Raw genomic sequence first — 21,107 nt, 5'->3', positions numbered from 1 at the left:
AAGGAGATGTGTCGCGCTGCATGAGGCAAATGGTGGTCACACCAGATACTGACTGGTTTTCTGATCCACACCCCAACCTTTTTTAAAGTGTGGAATCCATAGATTAGGGCCTAATGAATTTATTTCAATTGACTGATATCCTTATATGAACTGTAACTCAGTAAAATCGTAGAAATGGTTGAATATTGTATCTATATTTTTGTTCAGTGTGTTTGTTTGAAGGAAAGAGCACAGTAAAAGGAAAAGAGGTTACTGTATAAAAATCTTAGTGTTTTGAATGTGTTGCATTGTGGTACTTACCATGCCTGGGTCCACAGTGATGTGCCAGCTGCAGCTCATGCCGTTGTCGTAGCTACTGGGGTGATTCATGCTGGTGAACTCCCCCGACGGGCCCTTGAGTGCCTGAGGACCCCCGCATCCTGAATTGACCTCTTGTCCCACACACAAACACACACGTACGCACGCATGCACGCACACGCACACGCACACGCACGCACACACACACACACACACACACACACACACACAATTGATTACATGAACATTCAGTTGATGTGTCATCTGCAGGGGAACAGCTTTGGGTAATGTTGGCAGAATAATTTGTTTTGATTAGAACCCTTGTTATTGGGCTGTTATGTATAACATGGAAGAGTATCACAATGTCATTATGGAACATCCTGCTGGGACAGACTGTTTGATGATATAGTGGCACTACTTACGTTAATAAGAGTATTCGAATTAAAGATTGCTTCACCAGTCCCATTAAACAAAAGCAATTGGTAATTGGTCATTAAAGCATTAACATACAGCAATAACATACCCTCTTACAATGGTATGGCCAATGACAACATGGTCAGCAACTACCCTATACAACCAATACAGTACAAGTTTTTTAAATATAATTTGTACACATATACACTGAGTGTATAAAATATTAAGAACACCTTGCTAATATTGAGTTGTACCCCTTCTTTTTGTCCTCAGAACAGCCTCAATTCTTCGGGGCATGGACTCTACAAGGTGTCAAAATCGTTCCACAGGGATGCTGGTCCATGTTGACTGGATGTTGGCTGGATGTCCTTTGGGTGGTGGACCATTCTTGATACACACGGGAAACTGTTGAGCGTGAAAATCCCAGCAGCGTTGCAGTTCTTGACACACTCAAACCAGTGCGCCTGGCAGCTACTACCATACCCTGTTCAAAGGCACTTAAATATTTTGTCTTGCCCATTCACACTCTGAATGGCACACATACAAAATTCATGTCTCAAATGTCACAAGGCTTAAAAATGCTTCCCTTCATCTACACTGATTGAAGTGGATTTAACAAGTGACTATGATGGATCATAGCTTAATAAGGGATCATAGCTTTCACCTGGATTGACCTGGTCAGTCTATGTCATGGAAAGAGCAGGTGTTCCTAATGTTTTGTACACACATATATCTATCCGTATGTTGACTAGCGGTGTATATACGGTGCATTCGGAAAGTATTCAGACCCCTCAACTTTTTCCACATTTTATTAAGTTACAGCCTTATTTAAAAATGTATAAAATGGTTATTTTTCGTAATCAATCTACACACAATTCCCCATAATGACAAAGCAAAAACAGGTTTTTAGATTAAAAAAACATTCACATTCACATAAGGATTCAGCACTTTGTAAAGGCACCTTTGTTGAAGCAGTTTGGAACCACCAAGACTCTTCCTAGGTCTGGCCGCCCGGAGAAGGGCCTTGGTCAGGGAGGTGACCAAGAACCCACTGGTCACTTTGACAGAGCTACAGAGTTCCTCTGTGGAGATGGGAGAAACTTCCTGAAGGACAACCATCTCTGCAGCACTCTGCCAATCAGACTTTCATGGTGGAGTGGCCAGACGGAAGCCACTCATCAGTAAAAGGCACATGACAGCCCGCTTGGAGTTTGCCAAAAGGCAACTAAAGACTCTCAGACCATGAGATACAAGATTCTCTGGTCTGATGAAACCAAGATGTAACTCTTTGGCCTGAATGCCAAGCATCACGTCTGGAAGAAACTGGGCACCATCCTTACAGTGAAGCATGGTGGTGGCAGCATCATGCTGTGGGGATGTTTTTTAGCGGCAGGGACTGGGAGACTAGTTAGGATTGAGGGAAGGATGAACGGAGCAAAGTACAGAGAGATAGATCCTTGATGAAAACCTGCTCCAGAGCGCTCAGGACCTGGGGTGAAGATTCACCTTCCAACAGGACAACGACCTGTATAACAACCTAAGTATACAGCCAAGACAACACAGGAGTGGTTTCAGGACATGTCTCTGAATGTCCTTCAGTGGGCCTGCCAGAGCCCGGACTTGAACCTGATCTAAAACCTGATCTAAAATGTAGAGACCTTAAAATAGCTGTGCAGCGACACTCCCCATCCAAGCTAACAGAGCTTGCAGAGAAGAATGGGAGAAACTCCCCAAATACAGGTATGCCAAGCTTGTAGCATCATACCCAATACGACTCAAGGCCGTAATCGCTGCCAAAAGTGCTTCAACAAAGTACCGAGGAAGAGTCTGAATAATTATGTAAATGTGATATTTTCAGTTGTATATTTTTATACAAATTTGCAAACATTTCTAAAAACCTGTTTTTGCTTTGTCATTATGGGGTATTGTGTTTAGATTGATGATAAATGTTTTTTAAAACATTTTAGAATAAGGCTGTAAGGTAACAAAATGTGGAAAAAGTCAAGGGGTCTGAATACTTTTCCCGAATGCTCTGTACAATGTAGACAGAAGCTAGACAGTTTTTGTCCTTTCAATATGACCATCACTTCAAAGTGCAGACATTATTCCTGGGCAAGGTTTATTGAATAAGGGATTTAAAGGACGAATAAAAGGAGAAAGGATATAAAAGGGAGAGAGAGGGAGAGAGAGAGAGAGAGAGAGAGAAAGAGAGTGAGAGTATTTGCATTATACTAGACCAGTGTATTGTGTGAGTGCTGTCTCTGGAGTCAGCCGTGTCTCCTAAGGCAGTCTCACTCATAGAAATGGATGACAGCCATTATTCTTAGGTACGATATGACTGATTTGGCTAACCGAGCCAAGGTAGCGTGGGACAGTGTTAATAACATCATAGATTTTTACATGATTTAAATGCATTTTTAGGGGGTGGGGGAGGCTGTATTTTTTGGGAACCAGCACAGAAGTGTAAAAAGGCACCAAGATATATTGCAGATAGGTGGACTCTATTATATGATAAATAGATCATCATTGACACCTTGTCAGAAGCCAAAACAACATGCATGTTATATCACATTTTAACTCAGATGATTTGATTGGCTGTTTATATGGATGAAATAGAATGACTCATGGAAAAAATGCAGACGTGACAAATTGAGGACGTATTTGTCATGCTTTCTATGGTGACAGAGTGACACTATATGAAAAATACGTCCAGCAATCCATAACAGTGCTTGGAACCGCGTCACGGCATCAGTATCGAGTGGTGAGACCAATGAGATGCCAATGTCCAAGGGGACCAATTAGACTTTCAGATATCCCTAAAGGTTCGCAGGAGGTTTGTCTATAGACGTTCCCTCAACGTTAGAGGGAACCTTTGCCTTTTGTTGTCGTTCTGTTCCTCCACAGCTGGGTCTCAGCTCGGACTGTCTCTCTGCCACACTGTGAGGCCAGTGGCAGGGGACGTCACTGTGACTCACATCACAAAGGTACCACAAAGACACAGAACCCCCTTAGAATATAACTCTCTGTCTCGCCCTGTACCCAGAATGGAGGCACATTCAATGCCAGAAGTATTCAACGCCATTATTACTGTAGCAATGAATGCTGTTGGTTTGTTATTGCGATATACAATGACTCAGATCATTCTTCTATACTTATCATTTATTGCTGATATGAAAGTGTGGCTTAATTTAATCCTAAATAATAAAACATCTGTCAGAGACAGAGATACATTAAGAGCACAATGTACAGTGATGGAAATTTAAATCAAAATAGACAACAAAACATCACTTTTCATCTTCTTGTCAGCAAACTCACCACCAACCGACAGCCATTACCCACCCACTCCCCAGACGCTTAGCTAAGCCTGGTATTATGGTAAATGTATAATGGTCCATAAATCACACGGGTCCATAAATCACTGTTTCATAGTCCTGCTGAGAGGCATTGAACTTTCTGGTGTGAGTAGAGCTATAAACCTTCATTTGATTGAAGTGTTTCAAGTTTTGTACTCACACACCTCCTTGACAGTGATGAAGTTTAGAGGGATAGTCCAACTCCTAAGTGTTTACAGTAAATACAGTAGTACTAATCATCTGGCCTACATGAATGTGTTTAAAGTATATAGCAGCTCACCACCAGGTAGCCTAGCAGTTAAGAGAATTGGGTCAGTAACCGAAAGGTTGCTGGTTCCAACCCCTGAGCCGAAAAGATGAAAAAAATCTGCATTTCTGCCCTTGTGTAAGACAGTTAACCTCCAACAACAACTTCTCCCCGGGCACCGATGACGTGTATATCGATTAAGGCAGCCCCCCGCTCCTCTCTGATTCAGAAGGGTTGGGTTAAATGTGGAAGACCCATTTCGGGTTTAATGCATTTAGTTGTGCGACTAACTAGGTATCCCCCTTTCCCTTCCCTCCATTTAAACATACAGGTAGTACACTACTCACCTTCATCAGTGGAGACGCTGTTCTTGTCAGTGAAGTAGATGACCACCAGTCCGATGCAGGCGCCAGTCAGAGCCACAAACAGTAGTATCAGGCTCTTCTCCAGGGTACTCAGACCCCTGGACGTGGGCCTCTTCTGTAGGTCTTCCTCCATGCTCTCTGTTCACAGTGGTGGAGATGTGCAGGTGTGGAGCAAATGTGCTTTGCCTCTGGTGCACCAGCGTCTCACGGTCTGGTTCGACCTTTGCTAGACTGGCTGTACCTTGGACTCTCCTGAACCTGGACAAGAGACACGGAGCGTGTCTGTGCCGGAGACTTTTTGACTGTTTAGGATTTTTGAACATGTTGTAAAACGTGTTTTTGTGTTCATAGGGTAAATTAGTTGATGTCATTTTGAGTCTCAAATAAAACCATTATGATACTGTACATAGCTTCAGTAGGGGCAATGGTACGTTTTTTACCTCTCACCTATAACTTAGCCTGTTGTAGGCTACTACAGAACCGTTATACCCACTGTTGTACAGTATAGCCTATAGCAGGGGTATTCAACTCTGACCCTATGAGGTTCAGAGCCTGCTGCTTTTCTGTTCTACCTGATCATTAATTGTACCCACCTGGTGTCTCAGGTCTAAATCAGTCCCTGATTAGAGCACAACATTGAAAAAAACCACAGTGGAACTGGCTTTGAGTTCCAGAGTTGAGTTTGGGGGGACAATGGTATATGACCTGTGTTTACGCAAGGCTTGTTTATATTATTAACTTTGTCCCTACACTCGACCCCGAATCTCATTTCAAAACATTTACTGTCTCAACCTCAGCTTTTATAAGAGGAGCGGGGCCCGTCACACAGTGCACTGCAATTATCGTCAAGCTTACTAATTGATGAATGTAGTACAGAGCACTTCTGGGCTATGGTTAAACTCTTTAATGTGGCTTAAGTGCCAAAGCACTTAGAATTAGCCATGGATTTGATTAAAGTAAAAGGCATGATGGGGACTAGGCTCACGGGAAGCTACTGTGTAGTCATCTATGCCCCATAGGAGTCCCACAGACGCTACCTGGCAATCAATTACAATTTGTTAAGCTAATGGATAATGTGCTAGAAACAGGCTTGTAATCGTGCCTGTTGGAATCAGTGGTCCCTTCCCAGGATGCATCTAAAATAGCACGTTATTCCCCAAATAGTGCAGTACGTTTGACTAGTGCTCTATGTGCCCTGGTCAAAAGTTGGGCACTTTGTAGGGAATTATGGGCCGTGGTCAAAAGTAGAGCACTATGTACGGAATAGGATGCAATTTCGGACACTTTGTTGCAAATTTCTAATGGCTCTCTGTACAGACAGACTGGCTCCAGCTGGCTTGCTGTAATGCTGCCAGTATGTTTGTAGCAGGGGAGAATGACTGCCCCCTCGGATTGATGCCATGGAAGTTCGAGGCCAACCGAGGTACTAAAGGCTTTGTTAGCAGAAAAACAGGATCCCCCATTGTAGTGAATGGAAAAATGACAATCTTCATGGTCAATCTTTGAGTAAATAAAACAATTTAGAAGACAATCATGGTACCAACAATTGCTTCTAACACACCAGATGTATGTCCTTGAACCAATTATTTTAAAATCGCACACAGAAGAAGTTATAAGGATAATTAAGTTGCTAATGGCAGCCTGCAGTACACTGGTCGGCATTCAGCTTCAGTTACTCAACGAGAGGGAGCAACACTTCCTGGAGTAGCTCAAACTGCGCATGTGATGTCTCCATCAGACACCATTTAAACAGACTTCACTTGGCTTCAATGCGCTATTGAGTCTTCACATAGGAATGAATGGTGTCACGTGATCAGTGGCTTTGTCCATTCATATATACAGTCATTGGTTTGTAGAGAGGAGTTTCAAAGCGCTGAGATAAGCACTTCACTATGTACAGACTGATAATAGCACAAGCCAGAGAGATATTAGAACAAGCAGAAGAGGGCCATTTTACAACCAGTCATAAACACTAACAGAGATCAGCACAGATCAGAATGATTGTCAAGAAAATTGCGAAAATGGTCTCTGTGGAGAGATTAATTTCACCACACAAGCCATATTGTTCTATATTTAAACAGCACAGAACAGTACAATGTATTATCAGATAATGTTTTATTATCTAGGTGAAGTGTGAGTTACACTGTAGCGGTTATCTATCTGGCTCCCCAAGGTCTACTTTAAAGGGTTAGATGTTGTGAACCTGTGGTGGTTCGTGTTACCATAGAAACCCTGGGCCTAGGATATGGGAAGTAGCACACTCACATACAACAGCACTGGGTTTGAAATGGCACCCTGTCCCTTATATGATACACTACTTTTGACCAGGGCCCTACTATGACTAATTTGGGACTCAACCTGTGTTACAGTACTATACAGCACAGGAGTTTGGTGGCAACTTAATTGTTGAGGACGGGCACATGGTAATGACTGGAGCGGAATAGGTGGAAAGGTATCAACAACATCAAACACATGGTTTCCATGGGTTTGATGCATTTCCATTCGCTCCATTCCAGCCATTATTATGAGCCGTCCTCCCCTCAGCAGCATCCACTGCTGTACAGGTGTGAGTTGCTGTTTTTTACTGTGTGTGTCAAAGTGAGGCCATCTTGTTTGAATTTAATTACCAAGAAGGATGACGAAGGCTGAAAGATGATGAAGGCTGAAGGATGAAGGCTGAATCACTATTTCTCAACACGTGATTGTGTGAGAATCACCCCTCAGCCACGGGCAACGTCCGGCGAGACAGAACGCTCCCCCTCCTCCTCTGACCGACAGGTTTTTAATTGGACTTTTAATCAGAGTCGACTGCAGGAGAGTTGAGGAATCTTTATATCATCTGAGGGGACGATAATGATAAGGGACAGTTTGGCAACCGCAATATTCACGCTCGCCATTCGTCATTACAAATTAGGCCGCTCAATAACGACCTACGTCTTCATTCACACGCTCCTAATTGCGGATTGGAGATTAAAAATAACTTTAGGGGAGATTTGCATACAATGTGGAAGCGATACCAGAGGTTTCTTCACAATAACTTTGGAGTCAGGGTTAATGAGTTTCATAGAGGAAGTGCTTAAATTTTGCTTAATCTCCATGGAGATTGAATGGTTGGAATTACCTCATCATATAAAGGCCTCTTGGATTCAGCCACAGTCTGATTAGACAGAGACACATTCACTATGGTAACCAGTCACTTTAAATACCTAATCTATCTCTAGGAGATAAGCACCTAGGCCTATACATTCCCTCCAATTCTTCCCTTTGGGAAAGACAGAAACAAGTGGTGATATACTGTACTCCCACTGGGCACACACTGGTTGAATCAACCGTGTCATTTCAATGAAATTACGTTGAACCAACGTGGAATAGACGTTGAATTGACGTCTGGGCTGAAACGGAAGCTTCTTATCTCTCCTTGGCAACACATTTAGGAGCATATCATTATTTAACAGAACTAAATTAAACGATTTAAGATATTATACAGTCGATAATTGATTTTATATAATGTCTTGCATTTTTTTGTTGGTTGTGGGTCAATTCTAGTAGGTGGTTGAGATATTTTCTCAGTTGCTTTACATTTCAACTCAAGGGGGAGAAAGCGGTCTAAGGAACTGCACCTCAGTGCTAGAGGCGTCACTACAGACCATGGTTCGATTCCAGGCTGTATCACAAAAGGCTGTGATTGGGAGTCCCATAGGGCGGTGCACAATTGGCCCAGCGTCGTCCGGGTTAGGGTTTGGTCGGGGTAGGCCGTCATTGTAAATAAGAATTTGTTCACAAATAAAATAAATACAACTGGACACCTGCCATGGAGGATGCTTCCAAACTAAGATGTCTGGGAAGTGACATTAACAACTCTCATTGCAACTCTACCCTCCAAACTTGCTCACAACTAACTGCACACCACTCACCACAATGACATCCGTTCACAACAATACTAGTAAAATTCCTACAACTACAGGTCAGTATATCAACCCTGCTGCTGCTGATGCAGGTCTTCAATACATCAGCTGCAAAACATTTTAGTGCATCAAGAATGGATTGGATTTATATAGCAGTTTTCCCAGTCGCTCAAATCGCTTTATTAGATGTGGTGTGTCAATGTGGGGGATATTTTTCTCAACCATGAGTGTCTCTGGGAGGGAGAGGGAGAAAAAGGGAGAGAGATAGAGTGTTGCTGCAGTGTGTGTGTGTGTGTGTGTGTGTGTGTGTGTGTGTGTGTGTGTGGAACCTCTGTCCACTGGGGGACCAATGATTTATAGAAACATCTGTCAGCCGTTATAAAGCAGTCTCTAGTGAAGACAGCCAAGGTGACCTTAGTGTGTGTGTGTGTGTGTGTGTGTGTGTGTGTGTGTGTGTGTGTGTGTGTGTGTGTGTGTGTACCTGTGCTTGACTTTCAGCATGTGAAAGGTTACGTACGTGTGTTTGTGTGTGGAACGGCGGGGTGGTTAATAACAAGCCACTATAAAATGCTCAGGTCTACAGTGTGTAGTGTTACACAGTGATGGAGTATGCTGGAGTGGAGGAGGGAGAGGAAGATAGAAACAAGTATGTGTTCCCCTATGAACAAGAGCATATAGGGGAACACAGACACACGCATAAACGCGTGCACACACACACACACACACACACACACACACACACACACACACACACACACACACACACACACACACACACACACACACACACACACACACACACACACACACACACACACACACACACACACACACACACACACCTCAATCCTTCCAAACACCTTTTCGCACAACGCTTCCCAACAATGCGAAGTAATGTAGGCCATATAGTCCACAGGGGCCTGAGCAGCAGACGACATCGGAGGAAGTTCCTTACTGTAGCGCTGCCGGTGATTCAAGACAACAGTGAGTAAACAAAACAACTGGAGCAGTACTGGGGAGGCGCTATAAGAGCTGTTCCGGGGTCAGGGCGAGAAACAAAAGGACTGAAGCAGTACTGGGAAGGCACTATAAGAGCTGTTCAGAGGTCAGGGTTAAAGAGACGCTTCAGAGGGGAGGCAGGGGTTTTAGCCGCCCTGCTGTTGCTGACTGATATGGCGCTTTTATGATAAAGAGAAAGTGAGAGAGAGATAAAAAGAGGGGGAGAAAAATAAAGAGAGAGAAAGAGGGAGAGAAAGAGAGTGAGAGATATAGTGCTTTTCTATGACATCATCATAGAGGGAGAACACAAAGCTTGACATGATTCATTACATCACCCAGTGCTCCAGAATCAACCCCAGTAGTTCATCTATGGAGAATAGCTAAGCATCGCTATGATCACCACACCCTTACTCATAATCACATACTTACCAATCTCTAAATACAATCAGTAAACAGCAATTAACACAGAAACTGATCCCCATGATGAGATGGAGTCTGTGTCTGATGTGCGTCTAAAGATCCGACAGGGAATTATTTGTGATTTGTATTGGTAATTGTAATGGCTTGCGCTCAAGCTGCGTCTAGGCTACACGAGTCCTCTACGGATTTTCTGTGTAGCTGAGATGAGTCTCTCTGTGTGTGTGTGTGTGTGTGTGTGTGTGTGTGTGGAGCTAACTGGGTCATAGCAGGAGGTTTAACACAGTTTAACTATGTTTCTGAGGTGGACATTTTATCTGGAGGGCTAGAGGGAGTCTTGATATAGACTCTAACTAACACGCAGTCGAAGCACCACGCCGAAACCTGATGTTCAGTGAAGCTCAAACAACGGTTATGTAGTGGTGACTGTAGAGGAATTTCCATAGAGAGGGGAAAAATGCCCCGTGAGAATGTAACAGAATCGTATGAGACGACACAACAGTGACATTCAGAGAAATTCCCTCACCAAGATAGAATGTAGACTCCACTAATCTTTTCCAACGCTAGAGCATAATTTGATTTCTTAAAGCGCACTGACACATTAATGTTAGATGATGATAGACTGGCCAACTGTTGATGAACATGGGCTCTCAGTTTAATTAAGTTTCTGGGCCCCGCACAATTTATTTTCATCTAAATCAATGATCATCTGCAAGTCAAATAGCCTATATCTATTTTTAAGGCAGGGATTTCATTTTCCAAACCCTATGATTTATAACTCTAAAATAAAACTCAGTTTCAATTCCACTCCCTATATTTCTTATCCTGCCAGAGAGGAGAACAGCAGCACTCATTGTACAACATTATAAAACAACCTTTCCATTTCAAACAGGTGCATTCAAAACAGCCCCACCCCCAACCGTCTAGGGGGGGGGGGGGGGTTCTACCTGGAACCAAAAGACTGCGGTCATGACCAGATTGGATTCTGGGTAGTGATATTAGTCAGGACATACAGTGCAGAGTGTGATTTTAATATTGAATAATACAGGCTGCAAGTTACTATGGCAGAGTGAGAGGTATTTTTTCTCACTTTTTTGAGATCCCCTACCTCCCATGTCTGTTTCTCTCTGTCTCAGTCTCTCTCATCTCTCTATCTTACAGTCTTTTCATCACAATGAATCTCCTCTTGTGTTTAACATCCACCGCCTATGGCCACTTTCAAATGGGAACCAGTCGCAGGGACACGGGGGGGCGAAGGGGACATTAAATATTAAAACACCAGCTAATTAAGGCCTGGTTGAGGGAGTCAGCATTAAGGCTGGTGAGCCGACTGCTGCTGGTCGTGATCTATGGACAGAGAGACGGAGAGAGATGGAGGAACATTGAAGGAAGATGGGAGGGAGAGGATCAGGGGATGCTTGTAGCTCTACACATGTAGAAAAAGTGTCAGTACAAATCCAATACATCTCTCAAAGGTAGCGGCACAAAAGAATAGGTTGGTGATGCACTTCACTGTGGCAGCCCCTTTAATCAGCAACTGAGATGACTGTCTGGTTGTGAGTGTGTGGGGGGTGTGATTCTCGTCTTAACACCTTGAATACCAGGGGATGGACTTTTGTGTGTGTGTGTGTGTGTGTTCTTTTGACAGGGAACAGAATAGCCCAGGACACCTAACCTAACAGCCCACTGTGACGAGTGCAGTGATGAGTGGTGACAGACACATACACCCAGACACACAGGAAGTGACAGCACAGTCCTGTGAAATCAGTGTATCACACTGAGACAGAGGGTGTATTCAAACAGACAGTTAGTTGTAATTCCCAAACAAAGTAGATTGGCTGTGAATATTCCCCATTCCACAGTAGGATGTGATGGTAAGCCTATATCAACACGTTGAGACTACGTTTTCAATGTTTTATCATTTAATAACTTCATTACTCTTAATAACAATGTGGAGGAAACAAGGTTTATGTAATATTTTTAAGCTGATATTTTCTCCTAAGGAAAAAAGTATGTTTCAGGTGATTCTAAGAGAGACTAGATAAATTGAAAGTTTTAATTAACTTTATGTAAGCAGACACAGAGTTTAATTTGCTCTGCTTAACCCATACATTTCATATCACTGGATTTGGAATGTAGACCTACCTACCTCTTACAATGACTGGCTTTGGAATGTAGACCTACCTACCTCTCACAATGACTGGCTTTGGAATGTAGACCTACCTACCTCTTACAATGACTGGCTTTGGAATGTAGACCTACCTCGTCTTACAATGACTGGCTTTGGAATGTAGACCAACCTACGTCTTACAATGACTGGCTTTGGAATGTAGACCTACCTACCTCTTACAATGACTGGCTTTGGAATGTAAGACCTACCTACCTCTTACAATGACTATCTTTGGAATGTAGACCTACCTACCTCTCACAATGACTGGCTTTGGAATGTAGATCTACCTACCTCTTACAATGACTGGTTTGGAATGTAGACCTACCTACCTCTTACAATGACTGGTTTGGAATGTAGACCTACCTACCTCTTACAATGACTGGTTTGAAATGTAGACCTACCTACCTCTTACAATGACTGGCTTTTGTAGACCTACCTACCTCTTACAATGATGGCTTTGGAATGTAGACCTACCTACCTCTTACAATGACTGGCTTTGGAATGTAGACCTACCTACCTCTTACAATGACTGGCTTTGGAATGTAGACCTACCTACGTCTTACAATGACTGGATTTGGAATGTAGACCTACCTACCTCTTACAATGACTGGCTTTGGAAATAGACCTACCTACCTCTTACAATGACTGGCTTTGGAATGTAGACCTACCTACGTCTTACAATGACTGGCTTTGGAATGTAGACCTACCTACCTCTTACAATGACTGGCTTTGGAATGTAGACCTACCTGCCTCTTACAATGATTGGCTTTGGAATGTAGACCTACCTACCTCTTACAATGACTGGCTTTGGAATGTAGACCTACCTACCTCTCACAATGACTGGCTTTGGGATGTAGACCTACCTACTGGCTTCGGAATGTAGACCTACCTACCTCTTACAATGACTGGTTTGGAATGTAGACCTACCTACTTCTTACAATGACTGGCTTTGGAATGTAGACCTACCTACCTCTCACAATGACTGGCTTTGGAATGTAGACCAACCTACCTCTTACAATGACTGGCTTTGGAATGTAGACCTACCTACCTCTTACAATGACTGGCTTTGGAATGTAGACCTACCTACCTCTCACAATGACTGGCTTTGGAATGTAGACCTACCTACCTCTTACAATGACTGGCCTTGGAATGTAGACCTACCTACCTCTTACAATGACTGGCTTTGGAATGTAGACCTACCTACCTCTTACAATGACTGGCTTTGGAATGTAGACCTACCTACGTCTTACAATGACTGGCTTTGGAATGTAGACCTACCTACCTCTTACAATGACTTTGGAGTATAAAAAAACATTTTGAACATCTGTCTTATGTACTATGTACTTCTGTACTCTTGGAGGACCTGAGCCCTAGGACCATGCCTCAGGACTACCTGGCCTGATGACTCCTTGCTGTCCCCAGTACACCTGGCCGTGCTGCTGCTCCAGTTTCAACTGTCCTGCCTGCGGATATGGAACCCTGACCTGTTCACCGGACGTGCTACCTGTCCCAGACCTGCTGTTTTCAACTCTCTAGAGACAGCAGAAGTGGTAGAGATACTCTTAATGATCGGCAATGAAAAGTCAACTGACATATACTCCTGAGGTGCTGACCTGTTGCACCCTCGACAACCACTGTGATTATTATTATTTGACCCTGCTGGTTATCTATGAACATTTGAACATCTTGGCCATGTTCTGTTATAATCTCCACCCGGTACAGCCAGAAGAGGACTGGCCACCCCTCATAGCCTGGTTCCTCTCTAGGTTTCTTCCTAGGTTCTGGCCTTTCTAGGGAGTTTTTCCTCGCCACATTGCTTCTACACCTGCATTGCTTGCTGTTTGGGGTTTTAGGCTGGGTTTCTGTACAGCACTTTGAGATATCAGCTGATGTAAGAAGGGCTTTATAAATACATTTGATTTGATTTGATTGGATACTAATGGATTTACACATAAAAATGTGCATTTTGAAAAAAAATCTTACTACTAATTTGTGTTCTCTAATAGAAGCCCACAGTAATTCACAGATTTAGTCATATTTACTTTAACTGTGCCTAATCCAATCAAAGATGTAAAACCCAGAATAAACTAACCCAGCAAGTGAACGATTTTAAATTTAAATGATTTTGAAAATAAACTGTTGTTAAGTCTTTGAAGAGACTATATTTCTCCTTCTCCGCAAATATTCAACCATCTAATTTCAAAAGTGGTTCTTTTGTCCTAGCTTTGATAAGTATTTTAATTTTTATTTAATCTAATTTTAATGAGAGATTATAGCGAGAGGAAAAGGGCTTGAATAGTGTGGAGTACTGTATACACACACTTTGGGTCAATTTCACCACTGTCTCAAGGACATTCTTTTGGGAAAGGGCTGTATAAAGCCCATCGACAACTAATCCACAAGGAGTACACACCTCCACTTCTCTACTACTGACTGCTGAAACATCCTGAACAACGTCCCCTGTGGTTTCAAACAGCCTTCTACAGCAGTTTTCAGATGCACTTACTGAAACAACTAAGCATATACAACATCAGTATATTTATGTTTTGAATCAGAGCAAGTCAAAAAGCTGACATTTCATGTAGTATACGAACAGAGTCTAACCAATAGTTAAAAAAAAAGAAGAGTATTATGATTCCATAAAGGACATGACATGCTGGGTGTTTCATGAGGATGGTTCACAGACCAATTGGAAGAGGAATTTAAAAATAGAGACCTCAGAGCTCCTCGGATTAGTAATGTCTCTTACTACTAGACATTACTCACGCTCTCAATCGTTTCCGGTCCCCATAGATCAGCTATCAGCTGCAATATTGCTTCAAACAGACCCTTTTCCCATCCTCAAGCAATATCTGATAACACATTGTAACTGAGGAACTCACACTGTGGGGATGCATGCTGCTAACGCTCTCTTGAAACACCTGTCAATGAATCCAGACAAAAACTGCTCGGCTGTAGATCAGTTTTCGACCTTGAGTTTTTTTAAATCAAAAACGGAGAGAACAGAGACTAAATATAGAGCACCTAAATGCACACAGGCCCAGTGTTATATTGTATATAAGACATACGGAAATGAGCACAGCAGAGGTTTTATTCTTCTTCTTTATCAAGACAAAATAAGTAGTTACCCATTCAAAATAAAATCTGCAACAAAAAAACTAATCATAATATATTCATCTTATAAATAGAGGTTGTTCAATAGACCCGGAACGTAATCGTACTGTATATATACCAAAATGCACCCACTGCACTGAGAAGTAGTGATATTTAGTTGCACATCTGTAAAAGGTATGATACTGACAGTAATATGTATGTACGCCCAAAGATCAGAGGGATGTACTGTATACACCAGGACTTCATAGTGGTAAAATGAGTTATGACTGCCATAAGTACTAACACACATGCGTTTCACTAAGATAATATTATTGCCATTTTTCATTAAATACTGTTAGAATCTCTCATCTAAAAAATAAGTCCATAACAAGAACCTATTTTAGCTTTTTGTTTTGCCCTCTTCTGTTGATAATCATCAACCCTATCTAAGGTAACATTGTATACCACAACATCTGACCAGTAGGGTTAGGGAGAGATCCCAATATCCACACATGGCTTGGCATCGGAGGAACCATAACAAGGGGTGAACCAGCCTGCTTTACAGGGGACTCAGCTGATGGTGTGGGCTGCATACAGCCCGCTGCTTCTCCTTCTCACTCCAGCACGGCGGTAGGGGGAGGGTGTGGGCTGCATACAGCCCCCTGCTTCTCCTTCTCACTCCAGCACGGCGGTAGGGGGAGGGTGTGGGCTGCATACAGCCCCCTGCTTCTCCTTCTCACTCCAGCACGGCGGTAGGGGGAGGGTGTGGGCTGCATACAGCCCGCTGCTTCTCCTTCTCACTTCAGCACGGCGGTAGGGGGAGGGTGTGGGCTGCATACAGCCCCCTGCTTCTCCTTCTCACTCCAGCACGGCGGTAGGGGGAGGGTGTGGGCTGCATACAGCCCGCTGCTTCTCCTTCTCACTCCAGCACGGCGGTAGGGGGAGGGTGTGGGCTGCATACAGCCCGCTGCTTCTCCTTCTCACTCCAGCACGGCGGTAGGGGAGGTGTGGGCTGCATACAGCCCCTGCTTCTCCTTCTCACTCCAGCACGGCGGTAGGGGGAGGGTGTGGGCTGCATACAGCCCCCTGCTTCTCCTTCTCACTCCAGCACGGCGGTAGGGGGAGGGTGTGGGCTGCATACAGCCCGCTGCTTCTCCTTCTCACTCCAGCACGGCGGTAGGGGGAGGGTGCGCGCAGCACTTGGGCCGTCTGACATTTTTCAGCATGGACCTGAAAACGTTCTGCTGCCTCCTCTTGTTTTTCCTGCTGTTGGCGTCGTCCACGGCAACGGTGGCGGGCGAGTCGGGCACCACCGGCGGCACTGAGATGGACTTCCTGAGTGATGACTGGGTCACGACCTTCTTCTCTTGTTCTTTGATCTTACACTGCAGGTGGCTCTGAATGGCAAAGCCAAGGGACTCGGGGTCAACGGATGCTCCGTACACCTCCCAGGTCATCCCCTGCTCGTCCCACAGCACATCGTGCACGCTCTTCTCTCCTTTCTGTTTCCCCTCCTCGTTTTCGTCCTCCTTTTCCTTCCTCTCCGGCTCCAGCTGCTCCTGCTTCTTCTTGCCCAACAAAGCCTTAACGCCCCCAACCCCCTTAACAATGCTCTGCTTCGCTGCTTTCACTGCAGTCTTGGGTTTAGCGTCCTCTGCTTTTTTGGAGGTTGTCGTTGAGGCCTGGCTGGGCTTGGTAACGGAAGGAGTTGACTGCGAAGGAGGAGGAGCAGCCTTATTGTCGGAGGATTTGGTCTTGCTTGCGGCAGTTGGCGACAAGGGGGATGGAGCTTTAGCAGAGGGAGGCTTGGCAGGCTGCGTTGGCACGGTCTGCGCTTCATTAGACACCTTTGGTTTCTCTGCTGCATTGGGTTTGGATTGGGAGTCTGCCACTGCCTTCTCGCCTCGATGCTGGTGATGATTCGCTTTAGCTACCGGCTCATTTTGGCCGCCGCTCGGCTCGATGTTGATCTGGTAGACGGGCTGCAGAGGCGGGAGTGCTCCTCTCTGCTGGATGTTGCATAGCGCTGCTGCCCCCCCGACTGCCAGATCTTTAGGCTTGGCCCCCAGCCTGGCGACCTCTGCATGGAGGGCCGCCACCGCCTCCTCTGCATGGAGCACCACCCCGGCACTCTGACTGGAGCATAACCCCGCCTCCAGGGTCAATCGCTCTGACCCGGACCTGAGACCTGCGGTGTAGTTAGGTGGCGGGGGGCAGGATGGACTGCTGCCCATGTGAATCTGGTGGAGGGGCACCTGGTAGACCACAGACAGGCTCTCAGCTGCTGCTTCCTCCCTCAGGGCAGCACCTCTGTCAGTGGACCTGTAGGGCGGGGGCAGAGGAAACAGGCTGGGGCTGGTGGAGACCGCCCGGCTGCACACGTCAGCCACTGCCTGGACCTCCACGTCTTGGCCCTGCTTGCTATGGGTGGGGGTGGCGGTGGGGGTGGCGATGGGGGTGCGGGTCATGGTGGAGGCCTCCCGGTATAGTTTGCAGTGGGCTTTCTGTTGCATCTCCTCCGAGACCAAGGCAGTCTGGACGGCTTCATCTGTCACCTGTGCTGCATGGTGGGCAGGCTGCTGGTTCTGGCCCTGTTGGGCCTCAGGCTGTTGGTTCTGGCCCTGTTGGGCCTCAGGCTGTTGGTTCTGGCCCTGTTGGGCCTCAGGCTGTTGCTTCTGGCCCTGTTGGGCCTCAGGCTGTTGGTTCTGGCTCTGTTGGGCCTCCGGCTGTTGGTTCTGTTGGGCCTCGTTGGGTGACGAGGGAGAATCCTTCTGTGATGAAGACTCTGACGATGCCGCCTGCAGGTGTTTATCTAAGCAGATCTCTGTCTTTGCTACTGGAGTAGGATTTAAATCCTTCTTCTCGGGAGGTGCCGGACTTGAGGCCTTATTCCTAAGCCCTACGTTCTCCTTGCTGTCTGATGATGGAGGCGTGATGGTGACGGCAGCATTGACAGGAGCTACTGCAGTCTCCTTGGTCTGTTCCGGCTGCGATGTAGCTGCCGTTTTATTATATTCCATTTGGGAAGGAGGGTCCTGAGAGTTTGGCTTGGGCCTATTTTCTTTAGAGGCCTGTAGAGGACGTTCTGGTGGAGTAGGGTTGGTGGCGGTGGCGGGGCTAGGTAAAGGTGAGAGACTCTGTGTTGTAGCACTATTATCAGCCTCTTTTGATTTGTAAGGAGGTGGAGCAACCTTGTTTGAAGTCACTGCAGCTCCCTCTGCCTTACCTTGTTTGGGAGTCGTCAGAGACGTCAGCACTTCAGAGGCCGAGGTATGCTTTGGATCACAGGTCTGAGGGGGATGTTGATTTGGTGTGGTTGCGTTTTTGTTGTCCCCTTCTAGTAGTGACTCCTCTTTAGCTACTGCAGAAACTCTGACTGTAGCACTCTGTACTGCTGTGGGCTCTGGCGAGGGCTTGGCTGCACACCCCTCCCCCGCCCCTGCTCCACCAGGCTCTTTCTCTCTGCAGTAATTTGTATGCACGTCAACCTTTGATGATGTAATGGCGGACGACAGGCTTGCTTTACAGATATGCTTCTCCTTCTCCTCGGCGGCGGCTGTGGGGGTTAACGCTGTCAAATTGGCGTTGCTGTCCCTACTGCCCTCTGCCGTCGCCTCGGTTACACTCACACCTCCTCGGCATGTCAATACCATCTGCTGCTCTATTCCAATCACATGCTCCGATGGCGATTTCCCTCCGTCGCCATTGGTCGAGAAAGGTGTGTTGGTGTTGGACCCCACCCCGCCGCCAACCGGTTGTCCATGGCCAGTTGATTGGATCCTGGAGGTTGTGTTGGGGGTTGTCAGACACAGGTTAACCTGTGTGTGTTCTGTAGGGACAGGGGTAGTGGTAGTGGTGGGGGCAGGGCAACCCTGGGTGAGGTTCAGGTTAGGTTCTTTAGCCCAGTTGGCGTTAGACTCCTGGTTTCCCAGAGCTTCCACTCCAGCCAGATGAGGGACCATTTGGACTGTCACTGTCCTTGTTGGATTGGTTCCCATCCTGTATTGAGACAGTCCTCTGAGCCACTTCTACTGTAGGGATCCAATGTCGAACCAGGTGTCCACAATCCTGTCCCTGTCTATTTGTGTAATTCCCTATAAAGTAGGAAAAATAGAATAGTTTTAGATTCAGAGAAGAAGTATGAACAACACATTAGATCCTTCCATGTAGATAACGATACTATACTATACTATACGCCTTATATAGTATAATATCCTATAATATAGTGGAGAATGATGATCTTGGTCATGTCTTTCTCACTCTTGCATATTACATCCTGACCTCAAAGGTGATATCGAAACCCCCAAAAAGACGTGAGACTTTATTACACTTTTTTTTTAAACAGAAAGACATTTGAACTTGAAATGAGAAAACTAACAGGATGAGTGATGAGGAACAGTTGTACCACAGTGTAGTGCACTCCAAAAAACATTTATGGATATTTTTCAAACTAGACTTTCATCCTCGAGACCAGACATCTGATGGAGAAGTGACCAATGAGGCAATATATTAAAACAATGGGAGTTGACACCTTTGCTTATTTCTGACTCCTAGTATCCGTCACAATAAAGACTGTGTGCCAACTACCGCATCAGAACTGAATGAATTAACTGAATCTGTAAACAAAGCAACAGATAATAGCAATAACTCCAAATGACTAAGAATAAGCCCAAGACAATGATGCTTCAAAACTGACCTAAACTGTTTTGCTGCTCAGAGATGGTTGGCCTTTCCTCTTCTCATTCCAGTAAGTACATTTCATTTTAATGTGTCTCTGATGACTGCAAACTGATTTGAAATGATGGACCATGAGCACTCCGAGTCCCTTTAGAGCAGAGAAGATAAAGCAATGCCAAAACTAAGATTAACTATGCCACAAATTATTTTTGCTCAAAAACTGATGGAATTTGAAAGACTACAGCAATCACAAACACTTACCACACACTTCAACAAGCTTGAGTGAATTAAATAATTCATCTTAACCCAGGAGGAAATCTATTGAATTATCCTTAAGTGGGGACAGAGGCATTGACTTTGCAATCGCAACAAGTGAAAGCAATAGCCTTAGTTCCATGTTTGACTTTACCATTAGAAAAAACATATATTCCAATGCCCCAGGGCAGTGATTGGGGACATTGCCCTGTGTAGGGTGCCGTCTTTCGGATGGGACGTTAAATGGGTGTCCTGACTCTGCGGTCACTAAAGATCCCATGGCACATTACGCAAGAGTAGGGGTGTTAACCCTGGTGTCCTGGCTAAATTCCCAATCTGGCCCTCATACCATCATGGCCACCTAATCATCCCCAGTTTACAATGGTCTCATTCATCCCCCCTCCTCTCCCCTGTAACTATTCCCCAGGTCGTTGCTGTAAATGAGAATGTGTTCTCAGTTAACTGACCTGGTAAAATAAGGGTTAAATAAAGAGCTTTCAGACACTGCAGCCTACAGATGTAGGATCTTAATTTGTTTCCTACAGTAAGAATATAATCCTGCAGCAACAGGAAATGTGAATTATTATGTGGACTTTAATAAATGGACAGTTTTGTAGGAGTTGATAAATTTTCTCAGCAACAAAAGAGTGATCAAATTACGATCCTATATCTATGACAGAAGTCCTTTTAAAAAGGTCTGAAATGAGCCATCTGCTGGCCTCAAACACAGACCTCTGTCAGTTTGTTGGTCTCATCTGTTGCAACATCTCCCCTGAAGCTACAGCAACAGAGCTGTTTATTGTGGACATAGATAAGACATTGAACCATTTTGGGGAGATTTCAAATGCACTTAAATTAGTCCATTGGATTTATCCAATAGGCTTCATTCATCATAGAGTCTGTTAATTTTCGACT

The 21,107-nt window shown here is 44.9% G+C and overlaps 2 protein-coding genes across 2 annotated transcripts; both read right to left on the bottom strand.

Moving 5' to 3' along the window:
* Nucleotides 1–300: 300 nt before the first annotated feature.
* Nucleotides 301–4,891, bottom strand: LOC115146706 (CUB domain-containing protein 2-like; the record flags this gene model as incomplete). The annotated part of the gene is made up of 2 exons (XM_065024112.1): nucleotides 4,659–4,891; nucleotides 301–431 (listed from the first exon to the last, which is right to left on the bottom strand). Coding segments are annotated over exons 1-2 (282 nt in total), but the record flags the coding sequence as incomplete, so codon positions are not given.
* An 11,399-nt stretch (nucleotides 4,892–16,290) lies between these two features.
* Nucleotides 16,291–19,347, bottom strand: gprin3b (GPRIN family member 3b). The gene has a single exon (XM_065024942.1). It carries the CDS (start codon nucleotides 19,256–19,258, stop codon nucleotides 16,421–16,423), a length of 2,838 nt encoding a protein of 945 aa, XP_064881014.1. The 5' UTR covers nucleotides 19,259–19,347; the 3' UTR covers nucleotides 16,291–16,420.
* Nucleotides 19,348–21,107: the final 1,760 nt, after the last annotated feature.

This window comes from Oncorhynchus nerka, linkage group LG11 (assembly GCF_034236695.1).
Source record: "Oncorhynchus nerka isolate Pitt River linkage group LG11, Oner_Uvic_2.0, whole genome shotgun sequence".
NCBI classification, from domain to species: Eukaryota; Metazoa; Chordata; class Actinopteri; order Salmoniformes; family Salmonidae; genus Oncorhynchus; species Oncorhynchus nerka.
Note: the sequence above shows the minus strand (reverse complement) of the source record. Positions and strands in the feature narration are given on the sequence as shown.

What these genes read in the sequence shown, in the direction of transcription:
- gprin3b (XM_065024942.1), bottom strand. Translation starts at nt 19,258, where the DNA reads ATGGGAACCAATCCAACAAGGACAGTGACAGTCCAAATGGTCCCTCAT.